General features: G+C 43.7%; 1 protein-coding gene across 1 annotated transcript; it reads left to right on the top strand.

The window, feature by feature from the left end:
• Window positions 1-545: 545 nt before the first annotated feature.
• Window positions 546-24,467, top strand: sytl1 (synaptotagmin-like 1). The gene is made up of 13 exons (XM_061930932.1): window positions 546-678; window positions 9,698-9,836; window positions 10,026-10,177; window positions 10,251-10,362; window positions 11,702-11,744; window positions 11,918-12,013; window positions 12,078-12,241; window positions 12,315-12,417; window positions 16,808-16,969; window positions 17,229-17,307; window positions 20,706-20,802; window positions 23,874-24,079; window positions 24,146-24,467. Exons 2-13 carry the CDS (start codon window positions 9,700-9,702, stop codon window positions 24,289-24,291), a joined length of 1,497 nt encoding a protein of 498 aa, XP_061786916.1. The 5' UTR covers window positions 546-678; window positions 9,698-9,699; the 3' UTR covers window positions 24,292-24,467.
• The last annotated feature ends 452 nt before the right edge of the window (window positions 24,468-24,919 follow it).

Below are 24,919 nucleotides of genomic sequence, written 5' to 3'. Positions count from 1 at the left end.
AGGTAGAAAAGCGCTATACAAGTACAACCCATTTATCATTATATTTATTTATTTTGTTGTATTCTATTCCTATTTTTTTAAATCTTATTTCATGTTCTATTCTGTTGTCTTCATTTTATGCTATTGTATCTTATTGTAATCTATGTTATTATTTATTTCAATAATAATTATCACAATAATAATACTCAAAAATCCCTCATTCAAGTAGCTGCCTTCAAACAGTGCAGTGTGTCTCCTCTGGGGGGCGCCAGAGGGCTTAGTTTGAGAAAATCAGAGAAAAAAACGTTTCCAAAGTAAAAAGAACATTTGGCGCGACATTGTTGTTCTAGTTCCCATCTGGACCAGGACCAAAAAGCCTGAATGGGCCCACACAGAACCGAGCCGACTATGGCTGCGTTCCAAACTTGTTGACAAAAGAATGGGACTAAAAAGGTTGTTGTCATTCTACACACTCATTGCTCGCCAACAATCAGCCGACAAATGTGGCGTTCAGGGGCTGTAGGATATTTAAATGGAGGTGTGTGTGTTTAACGAGTCACACAACAGCCACAGCCACGCCCCCCTCCAGGAGAGGGCGTGGTCTCTGGCTGTACACGGCACACAGACACACACCACACGAAGACAACTTGGCACTAAAGTTCCCACGCATGGAGCCCACGGAGACCGTCGCGTAAGAAGGTAAAGTAAAGTACTTTTGAGCGTCGTGTTTGGTGTGTTGTGCGCTCGCTCGAATTGTGGGACTGTCGCTTTAAAATGAAGAAAAAAGAACAAAAAAAAAACATGGCGACAGGTGTCCTGGCTCACGCGCGTTGTCTGCCGATGGTCATCATTTAGAGTTTAGGGCTCCGTTGGAGGTTTTAAACTCACTTGGAGGCTTCAAACACGCTTCAAAACGAGCGGAGGTGACAAAAAAAGGGCCGCTGGTCGTGTGAAGATGTTGTTTTTCTTCCACACAGGTGTCAATTCCAAACACTTGATTACTTCCGGTTAGACCGCCAGCCACTGCGCACGCGCCAATTAGGACGTTCTCAAGCTGTACACTTCTGCCCCGGGCAACACACACACACTTATACACACACACACACACACTTACTTACATATACACACACACATACTTACTTATACACACATACTTACTTACTTATACACACACACATTCTTACTTATACACGCACACATTCTTACTTACACGCACACACTTACTTATATATACACACACTCAGTGCCGGCCCAAGCCTCCATGGGACCCTAAGCAAAATTAGATTTTGGGGCCCTCTATTTCTGCCAATAATATTGATTGATCATTCACACACCTACTATAAACTCATTGCGGCTCTGGCAGTGTTGTTTACATGATCCTATTGTCAGCCTGGCATGTCTTTACAAATGACATGTCATTTATAAAGATATGGGGGTGGCCCAGTTAAGAACATAAATAATACCAATGAATGAACGAATAATGTCCAGAGTGCCACATATGGTTCCTAATCTTAAAATGTAGAAAACATTCAGCTACAAGAGTGGCCTGGGGTTGAACAGTCCAAGTGATAAAGCTTTGCATTTACGGTAAAAGTGTCATCTTGTTTCATCAGTCTTGTACATATTAGTCTTTAATTACTAGTTTATATTTTTAGTTAATTGTTCATATTTAATGTTTACTTTGTACAAAGAGAGCGCAGTCTACTGAAGTTAAATCCTCAATAGTTTTCCCCTTTGAAAGACGCAAGGGAAATTCCTTCCATTTCACCATGTTGCTGCAATGATCTTCACTGTTTTCATGCTGTTTCAGCAGTGCACCTATGTTGACCCAATCCAGCTGTCCCTCGGCTGCCAGTTTTTAGGACTTTTTGGAAAATAATTTGCAGCAAAAGCAATAGACTGCATCTTTACTTCTTGAATAAGTCAGCCAGCTACGCTTGACTTTTTCTCCATTGACTAGCTGTCTGTAGGTATAATGATAATGAAAACTTCGGCCATCATGCCGTTTGGGGAATGAAAAGTTCTCCTTAATAGACAGTGGTCCTCTGATCACCTGCTCAGTCCTGTCTGAATCTGAGAGGAAAGAAGGCCACTCAGCTGGGTCAACTGGCGGAGCTGATGATGGTCCATGGTGTGAAGGGGACGTTGTGGTGGAAGTTGCTGAGGAAGTGACCAAAGAAAGACAATGACTAAAAAAGAAGGACCTATAAGGTCATTAAATTGCACTGTTGGACATAATTATTAATCTCAGAATGTTCTGCAGTACAATGAGCAATTACAAAGGGTGTTTTGCAGTTAACTTACTAGATAAATCAGCTGTGGGTTCAGACATGGAGGGGACAGTGGGCACAGAGGGTGGAGGTGTGTGAGAGAGCACTGTAGAGGATGGAGATGGACCTAAGATGAAATACATACATACATACATATAGGCACACATATTAATGAGATACTTTGACTATATTAATTTCCCTTCAAGTGTAATGTTTATACTAAGAAATTAAATGTATACCGTGACAGTCTTTTCCTCACCTGATTCATCACTCACAGTTGAGCCTGAGGATGTGGACTGGCTCTGGGCTGATTCTGTGCCTCCAAAGTATTTTAACAATGCTCCTGGGGAAGTTTCACATAACTTATGAGTTGATGTAAAAAATAATGTTTATTTTACTCAAATAAATTACCGTGCTCTGCTGCAAACAATTTGTGCAAACAACATATCTCACTAGTAACCTGATGCTAAAAACATATTGCTAGCACCTGATGCTAAAAACATATTGCTAGCTAGCTAACGTCACCTAGCTAAAGCTAATTACAGCTACAAATCTCTTTGATAAACTTTTTATTACCAAGTCATGCAAACATACCTTTATCATGGCATTTTTCTCCTCTTCCACTTTCTTCTACTTCCTTTTTTCTGCACCTGAAGGATATGTCCTTTTTTGTGACATTGTTTTGCCTCTATCTGCGCTTTTGATGCCCAGTGCGCACTGGCATTGCACGGCGGGCGGCAAACGTCACAGGTGCAGCAGAGGCAGTTTTACATTTAAAGAGAGGCAGGAAGAATCACTAGGCCTAGATCAGCAGCAGCACTCTGTTGACCTAAAATTGTGTTTTTGTACAATAATATATCTTTGATCATTTAGAAATCATCAGTCAGACTCGTACATGCAAAAAATAAGACATTTTTGTTAATTGCTTTTGGGGGCCCCCTGGTGGCCGCGGGGCCCTAAGCAAGCGCTTAGTACGCTTATGCCTTGGGCCGGCTCTGCACACACTTACTTATACACACTTACTTACTTATATACACTCACTCACTCACTCACTTATACACACACTCACTTACTTATACACACACACTCACTTATATACACACATACATACTTACTTACTTATACACACACACACACACACACACACACACACACACACACACACACACACACTCATTTATACACACACACTTACTTATATACACACACTCACTCACTCACTCACTCGCTTATATACTCACACACACACTCACGTATACACACACACTTACTTATATACACACACTTACTTATATACACACACTCACTCACTCACTTATACACACACACACATACATACTTATTTATACACACACTTACTTACTTATACACACACACTTACTTATATACACACTTACTTACTTATATACACTCACTCACTCACTTATACACACACACACACACACACACACACACTCAATTACTTATACACACACACTTACTTATGTACACACACTTACTTATGTACACACACTCACTTATATACACACACACTTTCTTATACACACATACTTACTTACTTATACACACACACAAATTACTTATACACACACACATACTTACTTATACACACACACATTCTTACTTATACACACACACACATACTTACTTACTTATACACACACACATTCTTACTTACACGCACACACACACACACTCACTTACTTATACACACACACTTACTTATATACACACTTACTTACTTATATACACTCACTCACTTATACACGCACACACACACACACACACACTTGCTTATACACACACACTTACTTATATACACACACTTACTTACTTATATACACACACTCACTCACTCACTTATATACACACACACTTACTTATTTACTTATACACACACACACACTCACTTATACACACACACTTACTTATATACACACACTTACTTACTTATACACACACACACTTACTTATACACACACACACACTTACTTACATATACACACACACATACTTGTTTACTTATACACACACACAAATTACTCATACACACACACATACTTACTTATACACACACATTCTTACTTACACGCACACACTTACTTATATATACACACACACACACACACACTTACTTACTTATATACACACAATCACTTATATACACACACACACACATACATACTTACTTATACAGACACACACTTACTTACTTATACACACACACACACACTCACTTACTTATACACACAGACTTACTTACTTACTTATATACACACACTCACTAACTCACTCACTTATACACACACACTCACTCACTTATACACATACACTTACTTATATACACATACTTACTTATATACACACACTCACTCACTTATATACACACACACACACATACATACTTACTTATACAGACACACACTTACTTATACACACACACACACTCACTTACTTATACACACACACACACTCACTTACTTATATACACACACACTTACTTATACACACACACTTACTTATACACACACACTAGAGATGCGCGGATAGGCAATTATTTCATCCGCAACCGCATCACAAAAGTCGTCAACCATCCGCCATCCACCCGATCTAACATTTAATGAAAACTGCACCCGCCCGCACCCGCCCGTTGTTATATATCTAATATAGACGATGCAAGGCATTAGTGAGGTTATGAAGCTTTTGCCTGTTAAAGAAAGGAGACACCAGTGCGCAATCATCTGGGAGCCGCGCTGAGCGCACCTCCAAGCGCGTGAAGGTGCGATGTCCCTCGCACCCGCGGCGGCTCCACCCGGGCTCGCGCCCGAGGCTTCAGCGCGCACCGCGGCGGCCATCCTACTCGTCGCGGCCTAGCCCTCGCGGCTCTCGCTGCCGGCGACGGCCGGGTATGGGACCGACGCTCCAGCGCCATCCATTTTCAGGGCTAGTTGATTCAGCAGGTGGGTTGTTACACACTCCTTAGCGGGTTCCGACTTCCATGGCCACCATCCTGCTGTCTATATCAACCAACACCTTTTCTGGGGTCTGATGAGCGTCTGCATCGGGCGCCTTAACCCGGCGTTCGGTTCATCCCGCAGCACCAGTTCTGCTTACCAAAAGTGGCCCACTCGACTCACCAGGGTGAGCCCCACCACTTTCGTGAGCGCACTGCGCGCGGAGTGACCCCTGTTACGCGCCCCCGGCAACAGGGGTGGCGGGCAGGTAAGCTGCGCGGGCGGAGCGCGCGGAGTGACCCCTGTTACGAGCCCCCGGCCATGGGTGTGGCGGGCAGGTAAGCTGCTTACCTGCTGCGCGTGACGCCGGCCGCGGCGAAGGCGGACGAGGCGGGGTGTCGGTGCGGTGGGCGCGGTGGTGACCCTGGACGTGCGTCGGGCCCTTCTCGCAGATTGCCTCAGCTACGGCTCCCGGTGGGGCCCTCTCGGGGAAGGGGCCTCGGTCCCGGACCCCGGCGAGGCGTCCCTTCTCCGCTCCGTAAAAGTGTCCATCTCTTTTTTTTTTCTTCTTCTGTTGTGGCATATGCTGCAGGTGCCTGCTCGTTTTTCGTATGTGGGTAACAACATTTAACTATGTATATATATTTCCGAATTGGTTTAACTGCCACCCGCCTGAATCTATTTAAAATCTAATTTTTTTTTATTTCAACCGCCCGACCCGACCCGCGGATAAAATCTATTTTTTTTAAATTTCAACCGCCCGACCCGCTGATAATCCGCGGACTCCGCGGTTGTGTCCGCAAACAGCGCATCTCTAACACACACACATACTTACTTATACACACAAACATTCTTACTTATACACACACACATACTTACTTACTTTACACACACACATTCTTACTTACACGCACGCACATACTTATATATACACACACACACTTATACACACACATACTTACTTACTTTACACACACACATTCTTACTTACACGCATGCACATACTTATATATACACACACACACTTATACACACACATACTTACTTTACACACACACATTCTTACTTACACGCACACTTACTTATATATACACACACACACACACACTTACTTATATACACACACTTACTTACTTACTTACACACACACACGTACATACTTACTTACTTATACACACACACACACACCACTTACTTCCTTACTTACACACACACACACACACACACACACACACACACACATACTTATACACACACACTTACTTATACACACACACTAATACACACACACTAATACACACACACTTATACACATATACTTACTTAAACATACACACATACTTACTTGCTTATACACTCACGCATACTTACTTACTTATACACACTTACTTATACACACACATACTTACTTACTTACTCATACACACACATACTTACTTACTTATACACACACATACTTACTTATACATACACACATACTTACTTGCTTATACACTCACACATACTTACTTACTTATACACACTTACTTATACACACACATACTTACTTACTTACTTGTACACACTTACTTATACACACACACACATACTTACTTACTTACTTATACACACACATACTTACTTTCTTATACACACACACACACACACATACTTATTTATACACACACTGTTAGCTCCAACATTAGCCACTCTGTTAGCTAGTATGATAGCATTTACCATGAATTACAGCCACACTTGTGATTTAGGGCTATATAAATAAACATTGATTGATTGATTGATGAATTGATTAACGTGGACCCTGACTTAAACAAGTGTAAAAACTTATTGGGGTGTTACCATTTAGTGGTCAATTGTACTGTACTGTGCAATCTACTAATACAAGTCTCAATCAATCAATCAATCAACCAATAGCTGCTATATTAGCCACTCTGTTAGCTAGTATGATATTTGCTGTATTTGCCACTCTTTTAGTTGCTTTATCAACCATGTTTAGCTCTTTTATTTACCATATTGATGTAGCTACTCTGTTAGCCACACTGCTAGCTGCTAATTTAGCTGCCAAAACATAAAAAAACATGTACAACTTCCAGCAAAATGTTTCCTCTAGTTGGAAGTGGAATTCTTGTAGGCTGAAATGTGAACATTTCTAGTGACACGGACGATAATTATAATTGTTATTTTTCATACTTTGTCAGTAAACATTGAAGAGTTATGATGTGTTTTTGGAGTGTGGTCATGTGACTGCCAGGCTCCGTTTGATTGGTGATATTAGCCACTTCTTTGTTCTTTTCTATTAACAACCCCCGTTACGTACTCTATTGATGTAGTCATAGACATCTTATTAAGTAGACGCAGCATGGAGCGCTACTGCCTACTGGCGCTGACGAGACGCAGGACCGCCATCTTGGAGTGGTGATCAGTGCAATTCATTTGGCAGGAGCAATGAACTGTCAGCGCATTTAATTCATCTTACCTCACTGAATACCACTGATTTGCACGCGCTTTTTTGTCATACGTGTAGCTATGATAAAGGACACGTGTTTTATTATTAATAGTTTGCTTAACAGTAATATAATATTCTTATATGCTATAAGTGACCAGACGTCCCAGATCAAAACTGGGAATATGATCCCAGAGAAGGGGAAAAAATGGTCAGCTATTTTTAAGTTGAAGAAACAATATGATTAGGTTATATATACATGCGACATAAACAATGTATGAATACATTAGATATCTATATATCTTATAAACTGTATCTCTGTTGCTGAGTTTATTCTGTCTTGACACTTTGTATTGATATTTTCTATTGTTTTATATGCATTTTGTATGTATGTCGCTTTGGATAAAAGCGTCTGCCAAATACTTAAACGTATATAAACACCTGAAAGTCTTTATATCAGCTAAAACCACTAATCTGTTTCACTGGATTCAGAATAAAACCAAATTCTGTCTTACCCAACAATGTTAGTATTTGAATATTGTTACTTGAAGACTTATTCCTGGTTACAATTATACTGTTAACAAAGTATTGTCTTATATTTTGCCTAAAATGAGAATGCATCATAATCAGTGGCGGATGGTGAATTTTGTTTTAGGTGGGGCTGAAAGTTTGTAAACCAAACCCCCTCGCCCCCTACACAATCTGGACTGTGGTCCTAACTTTTACCCCTGTTGGCTTCTTTATCTTCATCATTTATTTCAACTTTATGTTATTCAAGTATGACATTTTAAAATTTAATTAATTTCATTGACAAGCAAGACCGATTCTGTTCATAACTTTTATGGACAGAATTTCTAGGCGCAGTCAAGGCGTTGAGGGGATCCGGTTTGGTGGCTGCAGGATTAGGTCTCTGCTATTTGCAGATGATGTGGTCCTGATGGCTTCATCTGGCCAGGATCTTCAGCTCTCACTGGATCGGTTCGCAGCCGAGTGTGAAGCGACTGGGATGAGAATCAGCACCTCCAAGTCCGAGTCCATGGTTCTCACCCGGAAAAGGTGCCATCTCCGGGTTGGGGAGGAGATCTTGCCCCAAGTGGAGGAGTTCAAGTACCTCGGAGTCTTGTTCACGAGTGAGGGAAGAGTGGATGGTGAGATCGACAGGCGGATCGGTGCAGCCTCTTCAGTAATGCGGACGCTGTATCGATCCGTTGTGGTGAAGAAGGAGCTGAGCCGGAAGGCAAAGTTATCAATTTACCGGTCGATCTACATTCCCATCCATGAGTTTTGGGTTATGACCGAAAGGACAAGATCACGGGTACAAGCAGCCGAAATGAGTTTCCTCCGTCGGGTGGCGGGTCTCTCCCTTAGAGATAGGGTGCGAAGCTCTGTCATCCGGGGGGAGCTCAAAGTAAAGCTGCTGCTCCTCCACATGGAGAGGAGCCAGAAGAGCTGGTTCAGGCATCTGGTCAGGATGCCACCCGAATGCCTCCCTCGGGAGGTGTTTTGGGCATGTCCGACCAGTAGGAGGCCACGGGGAAGACCCAGGACACGTTGGGTAGACTATGTCTTCCAGCTGGCCTGGGAACACATCCTGGGAACGCATCCCCCGGGAAGAGCTGGACGAAGTGGCTGGTGAGAGGGAAGTCTCCCTGCTTTTCACAAAATACCACCAATAGTACTTTAATGTTAAATCTTACATGTGAAAAGTAATCCCCCGATTCCTATTTTCAACAGTCCGCTCATTTGAACAGAAAAACACCATCTTTGTTTTCTACCTGTCAACTGTCAGTTAAGGCTGCTCGCTGGCTCCTCTTCACCACTTCAAGATGGCGTCCCAATTTCTCGAGTCACAGCAGCCAATGCTGCGTCTACTTATAAGATGTCTATGGATGTAGCTATTCTGTTAGCTCCAATATTAGCCACTCTCTTAGCTTGTATGTTAGCTCATCTACTTTTAATTCCTCTATTAAGGCCTGTTATATGCTGTATTACTGTAGCTACTCTGTTAGCTACACTGCTAGCTGCTAATTTAGCTGCCAAAACATGTACAACAGGGATGGAGGCGCAGGCGGAGGCGGAGGGGCCGGCGGGTTCCCTGGACCTGAGCCACCTGACGGAGGAGGAGCAGTCCAGCATCCTGCAGGTCTTGATGCGAGATATGGACCTGCGGCGCTGTGACCAACGACGCGTAAGGTCAGAGGTGACTGTCATTCTGGTCCACTCACTCACCGGCCACAACATTAGGCACAGGGTAGTAAACATCAACGTGCATGGAAAGGTGTCCCTAATGTTGTGGCCGGTGGCTGTATGTAAATATTCAAAATCTTCAGTTGTTGGGTTCTGACGAAGTTTCCGCCCTCGTGTTTGTCGCCGCCACCTCAGTGCGCTGCAGCAGACCAGGACCGACCCCAGGCTCCTGCGCACCCTGTCGGGGGCGTGGTTCAGCGAGGCGTCCGGCAGGCGCCACCGGGGCCGCGTGTCGGGCTCCGACCTCGTCCACGCCACCATACGCCGCAGGACGCCAAAGTGCAGCGGTCGGTCTTGGTGTCGCTTGTGTAATAACAGAGAGGGCGGTGATGACGTGTGTGTGTGTCGCCATGGTTACAGGTGCATCGGTGGCCGACATGTTCAACGGTGGAAGGGAGGGTGAGGAGCCGACGAGGAGCCCCTCCCGCCAGGGGGACGGACGATTGAAGGAGTCAACGGAAGAGAATATAAAGTCAGTTTGAAACTTTTATTTCACAAAGTTGATTATTTTTAACAATTTATTTAATGAGCAAATCTATAATCTTAATCATCATATATTTAAATTACAATTTATTTTTTTATTTCATTTAAATTGTTTTTAATATGTGCAGTATAGAGAGAAATAATCATTTGTATGCAGTGTAATATCTATCATTCATGTACTTAATGTTGTTTAATTCTATAGAATAAATCTATAGTACACAATTTAAAGAAAATGTAATTTCAATTATTTATTTAAATTATAATTCTTATTCTCTATTTCAATTATTTCTATAGTTTATATACATGTATTTTTCAGTGTTTTTAATCTATAAGAAATATGTTATTTAATAATTTATTCAATTGTATTTTTCGAAATCCATCATTCTCATTTCTCTATTAATGACATTCTTATTTGTTTTGATCTGTTAGTCATTTCTCTAGTAATAATTAATAGCGGTTATTTTCTCTTTTTATTTTTTTAAATTTTTTTTACAGATTCAAATAGTTTTGTATTTAATATTTTATTTAATATTTTTATTTTATTATATATGTATATTAGTTTAAAAAATATGAATAGTTTTAATTTGTATTTTCTTTATATTTCACTTTTTTTTCAGGATATTTAAAAAAATAATAAAAATAAATAAATATGTGTGTGTGTGTGTGTGTGTATATATATATATATATATATATGTATATATATATATATATATATATATGTATATATATATATATATATATATATATATATATATATATATATATATATATATATATATATGCATCCATTTTCTACCGCTTGTCCCGTTCGGGGTCGCGGGGGGTGCTGGAGCCTATCTCGGCTGCATTCGGGCGGAAGGCGGGGTACACCCTGGACAAATCGCCACCTCATCGCAGGGCCTATATATATATATATATATATATATATATATATATATATTTTTTTTTTTAATATGCTAAAAAAATAAGTGAAATATATAAAACATAATATATATATATATATATATATATATTTTAAACATGCTTAAAAATAGTGAAATAATATAAAACATAATATTTATATATTATATATTTTTTTACATGCTAAAAAAAAGTTAAATATAGAGACAATAAATTTTTTTTAACCATTTTAAAACTATTTATTCATATTTAAAAAAATAATAAATATATATATATATATATATACATATATATATATATATCCAAATAAAATATTAAATATATTGCTCTTTGAATCTGTAAAAAAAAAAATCAAACACTCGGAAATAAACGCTATTAAATATCATTCTTTGTTTTTTTCAAAATGTTTTTTCTTTTGTGATCCTCAGAAGTTGTGAATCTCCACCCAGCAGGGAAAGTCCTCCAACAAAGGTCCGTTTCAAATATGATTCATATCCCTCGTCATTTGTGCGTCACATGTGTGATTCACTAGTTGAATAGTCCACACGTTGCTGAAGGAGTGTTAGCGTTTCCAAGGTGCCTAATGGAGCGCATATACTCCCCATGCTTGATTGTTTGTGTATGCTCTCCTGTGTGTCCTTCAGGAGGCCTACAAGAGGGCCTCGGTCTCCATGTGCAGCATCCTCACCGACTCAGAGCCCGCGTCTCTGAAAGGCACTCACTTTCACTCCAGCTACACGGTACACACGCACACACGTTTCTGATGACTCAGCGGGCGCTGACGCAGGACTATATGTGTGCTAGCTCAGCGGCGGCGTGAGTCTCTCCAGCTCGGGGGTCTTCGGGGTGGTGGAAGTCCAGGGCCGAATGCAGTTCTCGCTGGCCTACGACGACCACAAGGAGGAGTTAAAGGTCAAAGTGCATCGCTGCGAGGACGTTGCGTCTGTGGGGGACAACCGCTCCGACTTGTAGGTGGACTCTGGGGGGCGCCACTGAGAGACACGCCATCATACACTCACTCTTGCTGGGTTTTTTTTCCAGGTACGTCAAGTCTTACCTCCGGCCCGACATGTCCAGCCGCAGCAAGAGGAAGACCACGGTGAAGAGGAGGACGCAGAATCCCGTCTTCGAGCAAACTCTCAAAGTGAGACATTTAACCACGCCGGTGTCAAAACAGTGGTGGCCATTTTGACCACAGTAAAAGATGTGGTGTGCCGTATTAAATTATGGGACAGGTCACTATAAATTTAAATGTGGCAGACCACGTTAAAAGATCTAGTGGACCACATATAATGAATAAACTACATAAAATGATGTGGCGGACCACGTTCAAGTTATGGGACGTGTCACAACAGAATGAAGTAGTGGTAAAATTATGGGATGGACCATGTTAGAATTAAGTGGTGGGCCACATTAAATGATGTGGCGGACCAAATAGAATGATATGGCAAGCCACAGAACTATGTGGTGTACCACGTTAAAATTATGGGACTTGACACGATAAAATGAAGTGGTGGGCCACAATAAAGTGATGGGATGGGCCATATTAGAATTAAGTAGCAGGCCACAATAATTGATGTGGCGGACCAAATAGAATGATATGGCAAGCCACAGAGTTATGTGGCGTACCACGTTCAAATTATGGGACTTGACACGATAAAATGATGTGGTGGGCCACAATAAAGTGATGGGCCATATTAGAATTAAGTAGCAGGCCACAATAATTGATGTGGCGGACCAAATAGAATGATATGGCAAGCCACAGAGTTATGTGGCGTACCACGTTAAAATTATGGGACATGACACGATAAAATGAAGTGGTGGGCCAAAATAAAATGATGGGATGGGCCACCTTAAATGATGTGGCGGACCAAATAGAATGATATGGCAAGCTACAGAGTTATGTGGCGTACCACGTTCAAATTATGGGACAGGACACGATAAAATGAAGTGGTGGGCAAAAATAAAATGAGGGGATGGGCCATATTAGAATTAAGTGGCGGGCCACATTAAATGATGTGGCGGACCACCTTAAGTGATGTGGTGGACCAAATAGAATGATATGGCAAGCCACAGAGTTATGTGGCATATCACGTTAAAATTATGGGACATGACACGATATAATGAAGTGGTGGGCCAAATAAAATGATGGGATGGGCCAAGTTAGAATTAAGTGACAGGCCACCATAAATTATGTGGTGGACCAAATAGAATGATATGGCAAGCCACAGAGTTATGTGGCGTACCACGTTAAAATTATGGGACATGTCACGGTAAAATGAAGTGGTGGGCCAAATAAAATGATGGAATGGGCCACATTAAATGATGTGGCGGACCAAATAGAATGATATGGCAAGCCACAGACTTATGTGGCGTACCACGTTAAAATTATGGGACATGTCACGATAAAATTAAGTGGTGGGCCACAATAAAATGATGGGACGTGCCATGTTAGAATTAAGTGGCGGGCCACCTTAAGTGATGTGGCGGACCAAATAGAATGATATGGCAAGCCACAGAGTTATGTGGCGGACCACGTTAAAATTAATGAACATTACATGATAAAATGAAGTTGTGTGCCAAAATAAAATGATGGGATGGGCCATATTAGAATTAAGTGGTGGGCCAAATTAAATGACGTGGCGGACCAAATAGAATGATATGGCAAGCCACAGAGTTATGTGGCGTACCACGTTAAAATTATGTGACATGACACGATAAAATGAAGTGGTGGGCCAAATAAAATTATGGGATGGGCCATATTAGAATTAAGTGACGAGCCACCTTAAATGAGGTGGCGGACCAAATAAAATGATATGGCAAGCCACAGAGTTATGTGGCGTACCACATTAAAATTATGGGACATGACACGATAAAATGAAGTGGTGGGCCAAAATAAAATGATGGGATGGGCCATATTAGAATTAAGAGGTGGGCCACAGTAAATGATGTGGCGGACCAAATAGAATGATATGGCAAGCCACAGAGTTATGTGGCGTACCACATTAAAATTATGGGACATGACACGATAAAATGAAGTGGTGGGCCACAATAAAATGATGGGATGGGCCATATTAGAATTAAGTAGTGGGCCACGTTAAATGATGTGGTGGACCAAATAGAATGATATGGCAAGCCTCAGAGTTATGTGGCGTACCAGGTTAAAATTATGGGACATGACACGATAAAATGAAGTGGTGGGCCAAATAAAATGATGGGATGGGCCAAGTTAGAATTAAGTGGCAGGCCACTTTAATTATGTGGTGGACCAAATAGAATGAAATGGCAAGCCACAGAGTTATGTGGCGTACCACGTAAAAATTATGGGACATGTCACAATAAAATGAAGTGGTGGTCCACAATAAAATGATGGGATGGGCCATATTAGAATTAAGTAGTGGGCCACGTTAAATGATGTGGCGGACCAAATAGAATGATATGGCAAGCCACAGAGTTAGTTATGTGGCGTACCACGTTAAAATTATGGGACATGACACGATAAAATTAAGTGGTGGGCCAAAATAAAATGATGGGATGGGCCAAATTAGAATTAAGTGGCGGGTCACCTTAAGTGATGTGGCGGACCAAATAGAATGATATGGCAAGCCACAGACTTATGTGGCGTACCACGTTAAAATTATGGGACATGTCACGATAAAATGAAGTGGTGGGCCACAATAAAATGATGGGACGTGCCATGTTAGAATTAAGTGGCGGGCCACATTAAATGATGTGGCGGACCAAATAGAATGATATGGCAAGCCACAGAGTTATGTGGCGGACCACGTTAAAATTATGGAACATGACATGATAAAATGAAGTGGTGGGCCAAAATAAAATGATGGAATGGGCCACATTAAATGATATGGCGGACTAAATAGAATGATATGGCAAGCCACAGACTTATGTGGCGTACCACGTTAAAATTATGGGACATGACACGATAAAATGAAGTGGTGGGCCAAAATAAAATGATGGGATGGGCCATATTAGAATTAAGTGGTGGGCCACATTAAATGACGTGGCGGACCAAATAGAATGATATGGCAAGCCACAGAGTTATGTGGCGTACCACGTTAAAATTATGGGACATGACACGATAAAATGAAGTGGTGGGCCAAATAAAATGATGGGATGGGCCAAGTTAGAATTAAGTGGCAGGCCACTTTAATTATGTGGTGGACCAAATAGAATGATATGGCAAGCCACAGAGTTATGTGGCGTACCACGTAAAAATTATGGGACATGTCACGATAAAATGAAGTGGTGGTCCACAATAAAATGATGGGATGGGCCATATTAGAATTAAGTAGTGGGCCACAATAAATGATGTGGCGGACCAAATAGAATGATATGGCAAGCCACAGAGTTAGTTATGTGGCGTACCACGTTAAAATTATGGGACATGACATGATAAAATTAAGTGGTGGGCCAAAATAAAATGATGGGATGGGCCAAATTAGAATTAAGTGGCGGGTCACCTTAAGTGATGTGGCGGACCAAATAGAATGATATGGCAAGCCACAGAGTTATGTGGCGTACCACGTTAAAATTATGGGACATGACACGATAAAATGAAGTGGTGGGCCAAATAAAATGATGGGATGGGCCATATTAGAATTAAGTGGCGGACCACATTAAATGACATTGAAAGCCACAGTCATGTGGCGTAAAATTTAAAGTATGGGACATGTCATGATAAAACGAAGTGGTGGGCCACGATAAAATTATGGGACATGTCAAGATAAAATGAAGTGACGGGCCATGTTAGAATTAAGTGGCGGACCACGTTAAATGACATTGCAAGCCACAGAGTTATGTGGCGTAAAATTGAAATTGTGGGACATGTCATGATAAAATGAAGTGGTGGGCCACAATAAAATTATGGGACAGGCCATATTAGAATGAAGTGGTGGGCCAACTTAAATGATATGGCAAGCCTCAGAGTTATGTGGCGTACCACGTTAAAATTATGGGACATGTCACGATAAAATGAAGTGGTGGGCCACAATAAAATTATGGGACGTGCCATGTTAGAATTAAGTGGCAGGCCACACTAAATGACCACATAGAATGATATGGCAAGCTACAGAGTTATGTGGCATACCACATAAAAATTATAAGACATGTCACGATAAAATGAAGTGGTGGGCCACAATAAAATGATGGGACGGGCCATGTGAGAATTAAGTGGTGGGCCACATAGAATGATATGAGAAGTCACAGAGTTATGTGGTGTACCAAGTTAAAATTATGGGACATGTCATGATAAAATGATGTGACAGACCACATAAAATGATATTGCGGGTCACATTGGGCCCCAGGGCCTTGAGTTTGACACCTGTGATGTAAGGTGTTAAACTCCTGACAGGCCACACCCTCATAAAAACCCATCAGCACACACACACACACACACACACACACACACACACACACACACACACACACACACACACACACACACACACATTAAAAATCCTGTCCATCCATAAAGCACACTGTCATTACCACCTGATCTCTTGTTGTCTTGTCAGTATAAGTTGCGTATGAGCGAGCTGACAAGTCGCATCTTGAACCTGTCCGTGTGGCACGCCGAGACCTTGGGCAGGAACGTGTTCCTGGGGGAGGTGGAGGTGGAGCTGGACCTCTGGGACTGGACCAGCACACAGCCGCTCTGGCAAGACCTGCAGCCACGGGTGAGCTTGAGTAGCCACTTCATTGGGTACACCTGACGCTGCGTCATATTGATGCATCCTGGGAATGACATCACAGCCTTGACTTCAGCCTTTTTTTGAGAAAAAACAACCAAAAAACCCAAATGAGCTGCATTTGCTGGGTGTACCATATGTAATGGCCAGTACACCTTTTACATCCTTGCAAGGCAGCCATTGTACTCGGCCTGAATTCCAAGCAAGGTGTTACATCATCTTGTCTGCACTGGTGCATGTCTCACAGTTCTTCTTGAGGCCAGAGTGTGTCAGCAGTCGTGGGTCGCTCCTCTTGTCCATTAAGTTTATTCCAGAGGGCTTCCAGGGTAAGAAGCACAATGACTCTTACCTCAACACGTGCAAGACTCACGCTCTCTCTTGTCTTGTCTTGTCCCCTCTTGTCTTATCTTGTCCTGTCCCCTCTTGTCTTATCTTGTCCCCTCTTGTCTTGTCCCCTCTTGTCTTATCTTGTCTCCTCTTGTCTTATCTTGTCCCCTCTTGTCTTGTCTTGTCCCCTCTTGTCTTATCTTGTCCTGTCCCCTCTTGTCTTGTCTCGTCCCCTCTTGTCTTGTCTTGTCCCTTCTTGTCTTGTCCTGTCCTGTCCCCTCTTGTCTTGTCTTGTCCCCTCTTGTCTTGTCTCGTCCCCTCTTGTCTTATCTTGTCCTGTCCCCTCTTGTCTTATCTTGTCCTGTCCCCTCTTGTCTTGTCTCGTCCCCTCTTGTCTTATCTTGTCCTGTCCCCTCTTGTCTTATCTTGTCCCCTCTTGTCTTGTCTCGTCCCCTCTTGTCTTGTCTTGTCCCTTCTTGTCTTGTCCTGTCCCCTCTTGTCTTTTCCCCTCTTGTCTTGTCTTGTCCCCTCTTGTCTTGTCTCGTCCCCTCTTGTCTTGTCTCGTCCCCTCTTGTCTTGTCTCGTCCCTTCTTGTCTTGTCCTGTCCCCTCTTGTCTTGTCTTTTCCCCTCTTGTCTTGTCTTGTCCCCTCTTGTCTTGTCTCGTCCCCTCTTGTCTTATCTTGTCCTGTCCCCTCTTGTCTTATCTTGTCCCCTCTTGTCTTGTCTCGTCCCCTCTTGTCTTGTCTTGTCCCCTCTTGTCTTGTCTTGTCCCCTCTTGTCTCGTCCCCTCTTGTCTCGTCTTGTCCCCTCTTGTCTTGTCTCGTCCCCTCTTGTCTTGTCCTGTCCCCTCTTGTCTTGTCCTGTCCCCTCTTGTCTTGTCTTTCCCCCTCTTGTCTTGTCTTTCCCCCTCTTGTCTTGTCATTCCCCCTCTTGTCTTGTCTTGTTCTGCCCCCTCTTGTCTTGTCTTTTCCCCTCTTGTCTTGTCTTGTCCCTTCTTGTCTTGTCCCCTCTTGTCTTGTCTTGTCCCCTCTTGTCTTGTCCCTTCTTGTCTTGTCATTCCCCCTCTTGTCGTGTCTTGTCTTGTTATGCCCCCTCTTGTCTTGTCTTTTCCCCTCTTGTCTTGTCTTATCCCCTCTTGTCTTGCCTTGTCCCCTCTTGTCTTGTCCCTTCTTGTCTTGTCATACCCCTTCTTGTCTTGTCCCCTCTTGTCTTGTCCCTTCTTGTCTTATTATTCTCCCTCTTGTCTTGTTTTGTTCTGCCCCCTCTTGTCTTGTCCCCTCTTGTCTTGCCTTGTCTTGTCCCCTCTTGTCTTGTCTTGTCCCTTCTTGTCTTGTCCTGCCCCCTCTTGTCTTGTCATGTCCCTCTTGTCTTGTCTTGTCCCCTCTTGTCTTGTCTTGTCTTGTCCCCTCTTGTCTTGCCATGTCCCCTCTTGTCCTGCCCCCTCTTGCCCTGTCTTGTCCCCACTTGTCTTGCCTTGTCCCCTCTTGTCTTGTCCTACCCCTCTTGTCTTATCTTGTCCCCTCTTGTCTTGCCTTGACCCCTCTTGTCTTGTCCTGTTCCCTCTTGTCCTGTCCTGTCCTGCCCCCTCTTGTCTTATCTTGTCCCCTCTTGTCTTGCCTTGTCCCCTCTTGTCCTGTCTTGTCCTGTCCCCTCTTGTCTTGTCTTGTCCTGTCCCCTCTTGTCTTGTCTTGTCCTGTCCTGTTCTGCCCCCTCTTGTCTTATCTTGTCCCCTCTTGTCTTGCTTTGTCCTCTCTTGTCCTGTCCTGCCCCTTCTTGTCTTATCTTGTCCCCTCTTGTTTTGCCTTGTCCCTTCTTGTCTTGTCCTGTCCCCTCTTGTCTTGTCTTTTCCCCTCTTGTCTTGTCTTGTCCCCTCTTGTCTTGTCTCGTCCCCTCTTGTCTTGTCCCTTCTTGTCTTGTCCTGTCCCCTCTTGTCTTGTCTTTCCCCCTCTTGTCTTGTCTTGTCCCTTCTTGTCTTGTCATTCCCCCTCTTGTCTTGTCTTTTCCCCTCTTGTCTTGTCTTGTCCCTTCTTGTCTTGTCTTGTCCCCTCTTGTCTTGTCTTGTCCCCTCTTGTCTTGTCCCCTCTTGTCTTGTCATTCCCCCTCTTGTCGTGTCTTGTCTTGTTATGCCCCCTCTTGTCTTGTCTTTTCCCCCTCTTGTCTTGTCTTATCCCCTCTTGTCTTGCCTTGTCCCCTCTTGTCTTGTCCCTTCTTGTCTTGTCATACCCCTTCTTGTCTTGTCCCCTCTTGTCTTGTCCCTTCTTGTCTTGTTATTCTCCCTCTTGTCTTGTTTTGTTCTGCCCCCTCTTGTCTTGTCCCCTCTTGTCTTGCCTTGTCTCCTCTTGTCTTGTCCTGCCCCCTCTTGTCTTGTCCCCTCTTGTCTTGTCATGTCCCTCTTGTCTTGTCTTGTCCCCTCTTGTCTTGCCATGTCCCCTCTTGTCCTGCCCCCTCTTGCCCTGTCTTGTCCCCACTTGTCTTGCCTTGTCCCCTCTTGTCTTGTCCTGCCCCCTCTTGTCTTGTCCTGCCCCCTCTTGTCCTGTCCTGCCCCCTCTTGTCTTATCTTGTCCCCTCTTGTCTTGCCTTGTCCCCTCTTGTCCTGTCTTGTCCTGTCCCCTCTTGTCCTGTCTTGTCCTGTCCCCTCTTGTCTTGTCTTGTCCTGTCCTGCCCCCTCTTGTCTTATCTTGTCCCCTCTTGTCTTGCCTTGTCCTCTCTTGTCCTGTCCTGCCCCTTCTTGTCTTATCTTGTCCCTTCTTGCCTTGTCCTGTCCCTTCTTGCCTTGTCCTGTCCCCTCTTGTCTTGTCCCCTCTTGTCTTGTCTTGTCTTGTCCTGTTCCCTCTTGTCCTGTCCTGCCCCCTCTTGTCTTATCTTGTCCCCTCTTGTCCTGTCCTGCCCCCTCTTGTCTTGTCTTGTCCCCTCTTGTCTTGCCTTGTCCCCTCTTGTCTTGTCCTGCCCCCTCTTGTCTTATCTTGTCCCCTCTTGTTTTGCCTTGTCCCCTCTTGTCTTGTCCTGCCCCCTCTTGTCCTGTCTTATCTTGTCCTCTCTTGTCTTGCCTTGTCCCGTCCCCTCTTGTCCTGTCTTGTCCTGCCCCCTCTTGTCTTGCCTTGTCCCCTCTTGTCCTGTCCTGCCCCCTCTTGTCTTATCTTGTCCCCTCTTGTCCTGTCCTGCCCCCTCTTGTCTTGTCTTGTCCCCTCTTGTCTTGCCTTGTCCCCTCTTGTCTTGTCCTGCCCCCTCTTGTCTTATCTTGTCCCCTCTTGTTTTGCCTTGTCCCCTCTTGTCTTGTCCTGCCCCCTCTTGTCCTGTCTTGTGCTTCCCCCTCTTGTCTTGTCTTGTCCTGTTCCCTCTTGTCCTGTCCTGTCCTGTCGTGCCCCCTCTTGTCGTGTCTGGTGTGTCTGTGCCAAGGTGGTCTGCCGCTCACAGGTGAGCTCCACATCTGGCTGCAGGAAGGTCGAGGCCTGCTGTCCAAAAAAGGAGGCGCCGTTGACTCGTTTGTGCGGAGGTTAGTTTGTCTTCACGTGTCATCACCAGGGCCGCCCCCGACCAAAGTCATAAGCAGAATTGTATTCAGAAATAAGGGAGGACAATTCTCACTTTATTGATGTAAACACTTTTTTATACTACTTGACTCAAACTTGAATTTAAGTTCATTAAAACATAAATTAGCAAACTTTTCTGCCAAAACTGTGTGTGTATATATATAAATATATATATATATACACACACACACATGTCACTAGCCGCGTGGTGCACTCAGTTTGAAAATTGAAAATTAATTAACTTTAACAGCCAGGTTGCTACAATTTTCTAAAATAAAAATAAATTAAATCCACTTTACCTTGTCAGGTAATCTTCTTTGCCTGCAGCGGAAGGGAGTGAGGGAAGTGTCGACACCGCTGTGGATACTTCCTGAAGGTTTCAAACCTAACATGCTCTCATTGGACTATAGACATTTGCTTAAAATGCACACAAAATAGCTTAGCACCTAACCGTAGCACTCTACTGACTAAACTGAGCACCGGAGATCAATCAGCCCGCCCACAATGGATGTGCAGCGGGGCACAAAATGGCTGCGCTGCAGGCACACAATGGGTGGATGAAACGTTGAGCATATTCATTTATTTTTTGGTTTGTGGTGCAAATCGAGGTTTCCCTGTATATTCTTAACAGTGACGGAGCAGGAAGGAGCTCGGAATAAGATGGCGGCCTGTTATTAACTAGAAGATGAAGCCATTTCTGTAGAAATTGCGTGTGAATGCTGAAGCTGAACTGCTGAAGGAATGTAGAAAATGTTTGAATGTAGAAATGGTTTGAAAATTGAGTATCGGTTTCGGTCCGCCCGAGACTCGAACCTGGGTCCTCTGGCATGAGCGACGGGCTTGCTAGGTACCCAGCTAAACACCCAAGTTGTCAACAATGTGTACAGCACGAGCTCTTAAGCTTGTCAAGGAGTGTGATACATCAGTTAAAAGTGACGTGTGTACCCATAATGCATTGCTGCGACCGTACTAAGTTTTTGGCTACTTTCTAAATATATTACGTGATTGTAGGGAACATTGACTTGCAAACAAGTTTAATTTTCGTAAAACAAAGTTAAAACCATAACTAAGACTAATAGTACAAATATCAATCAAAGTTCACTTATATAGCCCTTAATCACTTATATAGCCGCAACAACATCCTTGGCTCAGATCCCACATCAGGGCAAGAAAAAACTCAACCCAATGGGAACAACGAGAAAGCTTGGAAGAGACCGCAGATGTGGGGTTCCCCACCTGGGTGACCGGTGCAATAGATGCCGAGTGGATACGGTTAATAATGTGAAAGTCCACTCCATAGTGAGGCCAGCAGGGGATCCTCTTCCTTGTAGACACGTCGGGGCGCAGAGACGTCACCGACTGATGCATAAGGAGTGGTCACCCCGGGTCCCGACTTCATGTGAAAGTCTAGTGTATTGGGAGACCAGCAGGGGGATCATCTTGAATGCAGACACGTCACCAACGAATGCAAAGAGGAGTGGTCCATCCTGGGTTCCGACTCAGAACAGCTAGCGCGTCATCCGTGGAGGCTGATCCGTGGTCATCTGATAACCTCTCCACGCAGAAGAGGGGGGCAGAGCAGAAAAGAGAGACGGCAGATCAACTGGTCTAAAAAGGGGTCTATTTAAAGGCTAGAGCAGGGGTCGGCAACCTTTACCAGTCAAAGAGCCATTTTGACCAGTTTCACAAATTATAGAAAACAATGGGAGCCACAAAAATCTTTTGAAATTTAAAATGAAATAACACTGCATACTAAGGTTTTTATTTGCTTTGTGCTATGTATAAACCAAGGGTCTCAGACACGCGGTCCACACCTTAATATGAAAATGTAATGTTAGTGCGGCCCGCGGGTTTTATATGAATAGCAGTTGACAGCGTCATACATGTCAACCCTCCCGATTTTTCCGGCAGACTACGGATTTAAGGGCAACTATTCTCTCGAACGTGCCGTGATGGTACAGCATTTAGCGATGCCGAACTAACTCCACCTTGTATGGGGCTTCTTCTTGCTCACGTAAGTGAGGGCAAGGCATACTTGGTCAACAACCACACAGGTTACACTGACGGTGGCGATATAAAAAACTTTAACACTCTTACTAATAATGCGCCACACTGTGAACCCACACCAAACAAGAATGACAAACACATTTCGGGAGAACATCTGCACCGTAACACAACATAAACACAACAGAACAAATACCCAGAATCCCATGCAGCCCTGACTCTTCCGGGCTACATTATACACCCCCGCTACCAAACCCCGCCCACCTCAACCGACGCACAGGGGGGGGGGGGTGATGTGTGAGGGAGCAGGGTTGGGGTGGGGGCGGGGTTTGGTGGTAGAAGGGGTGTATAATGTAGCCCGGAAGAGTCAGGGCTGCATGGGATTCTGGGTATTTTGTTCTCTCCTGCGAGAGGCACCGAAACCCGGAAGTCTCCCGGGAAAATCGGGGGGGTCGGCAAGTACGCAGCTGAGCCGCATCAGAATGCGGCTCCGGAGCCGCGGGTTGCCGACCCCTGGGCTAGAGTATACAAATGAGTTTTAAGATGGGACTTAAATGCTTCTACTAAATAACAGTACTTTTACTTGATAAGTCAGCTAATAGGAGATTTCTGCATTGTTAAAAATGTACATAAGAATGGTGGAAGTAGTACCAATTATTTTGTCCAATATTGCGGTAAGACGTGCAAACCGGGTTTAAAAGGTAACTAGCCTCATTGCCCTATGGCGCTACGGTTAAAGTCGGTTGAAAAGAATGGTAGTCAAAAGAAAAAAAAATGTGGATTGATTAAAACGATCATTTTGGGAAACTTGTTTAAGGGTGTCCTGAATGCGCTTTGAAGTTTGAACGGAATCAATCGGATGAACGATGTGGTGGCTACAGGCAGACCAAGAATAACAATAAATAGATTAATTTTGGTGTAGCACAGCGCGTGACCTGCGTATAAGGAGGGGCGTCCCTGGTCATCGCCACACATCACAGGCACTCATAGAAGCGCCGCGCTCACACGTGTCTTTCGAACCCCCACAAAGTTACATCTTGCCCGACGCCGGCTGTCAGAGCGGCCAGAAGACGCAGGTGGTGAAGCGTGCCATCAACCCAGCGTACAACCACACCATGGTCTACGACGGCTTCCAAACCAGCGACCTGCAGGAGGCCTGCGCCGAGCTGACGGTGTGGCAGCGCGAGGGCTTGAAACTGCAAATGGTCGGAGGGATTCGACTCAGCAACGGAACAGGTGAGACGCGTCAGGATGCTGAACTGCATGACGGTCTAACCCCAGTCACAAACGCTGCACTTGCAGGTCAGAGCTACGGCGAGTCTGTCCACTGGATGGACTCCACGGAGGAGGAAGTGTCTGTGTGGTTGTCCATGATCAAAAACCCAGACCACTGGGTGGAAACAACCCTCCCCATCAGAACCGACCTCGCGCGACGTTCCTCCGATTGACAGGGACTGAAAATCTTGTTACATTTCTCACTGTTCTGTGATATTTTCCTCGTAGACGTTGCTGTGAACGAATGGATGTGATTACCGTTTCAAGGTACATCCTTGCGCTAGTTTTTATCTCTCATTACTGCAGTGACTGTGTTATGTCATTAAATAGAAAACCTGTTTTTTAGGTTGCCTGCAGTTTAAATATTATACTAAGACAACACTTTGAATCGGACTCGTCATGCATGCCTCGAAGACACAATAATACCACTCAAAAGTTTAGAGACACTTCTGCATCCTGATGAATGAGAAATACTCCAGAATCTTTTAACTAGTTCGGCACAATTATTTAATAATACAATATATATAGGCCTAAATAATCATAATAATAATCGGACTAAACAAAACTAGAGAAACCTATTGCTGTAGTTTACATGCCATGCCGCTAGATGGCAGTGTTTTGGTATCATTCCAATGCAGAGTAAAAGCAGGCCAGTATTGCCGACACTTTACACTTGGAAGTTTTTCATTATCATTGAATGGCATACTTGCCAATCCTCCCGGATTTTCCGGGAGACTCCCGAAATTTAGCGCCTCACAAACGCCCCCTCCAGCTCCATGCGGACCTGAGTCCGCTTTCCCA

Source organism: Nerophis lumbriciformis, linkage group LG37 (genome assembly GCF_033978685.3).
Source record: "Nerophis lumbriciformis linkage group LG37, RoL_Nlum_v2.1, whole genome shotgun sequence".
NCBI lineage: Eukaryota > Metazoa > Chordata > Actinopteri > Syngnathiformes > Syngnathidae > Nerophis > Nerophis lumbriciformis.
This window is presented reverse-complemented; position numbering and strand designations above follow the sequence as displayed.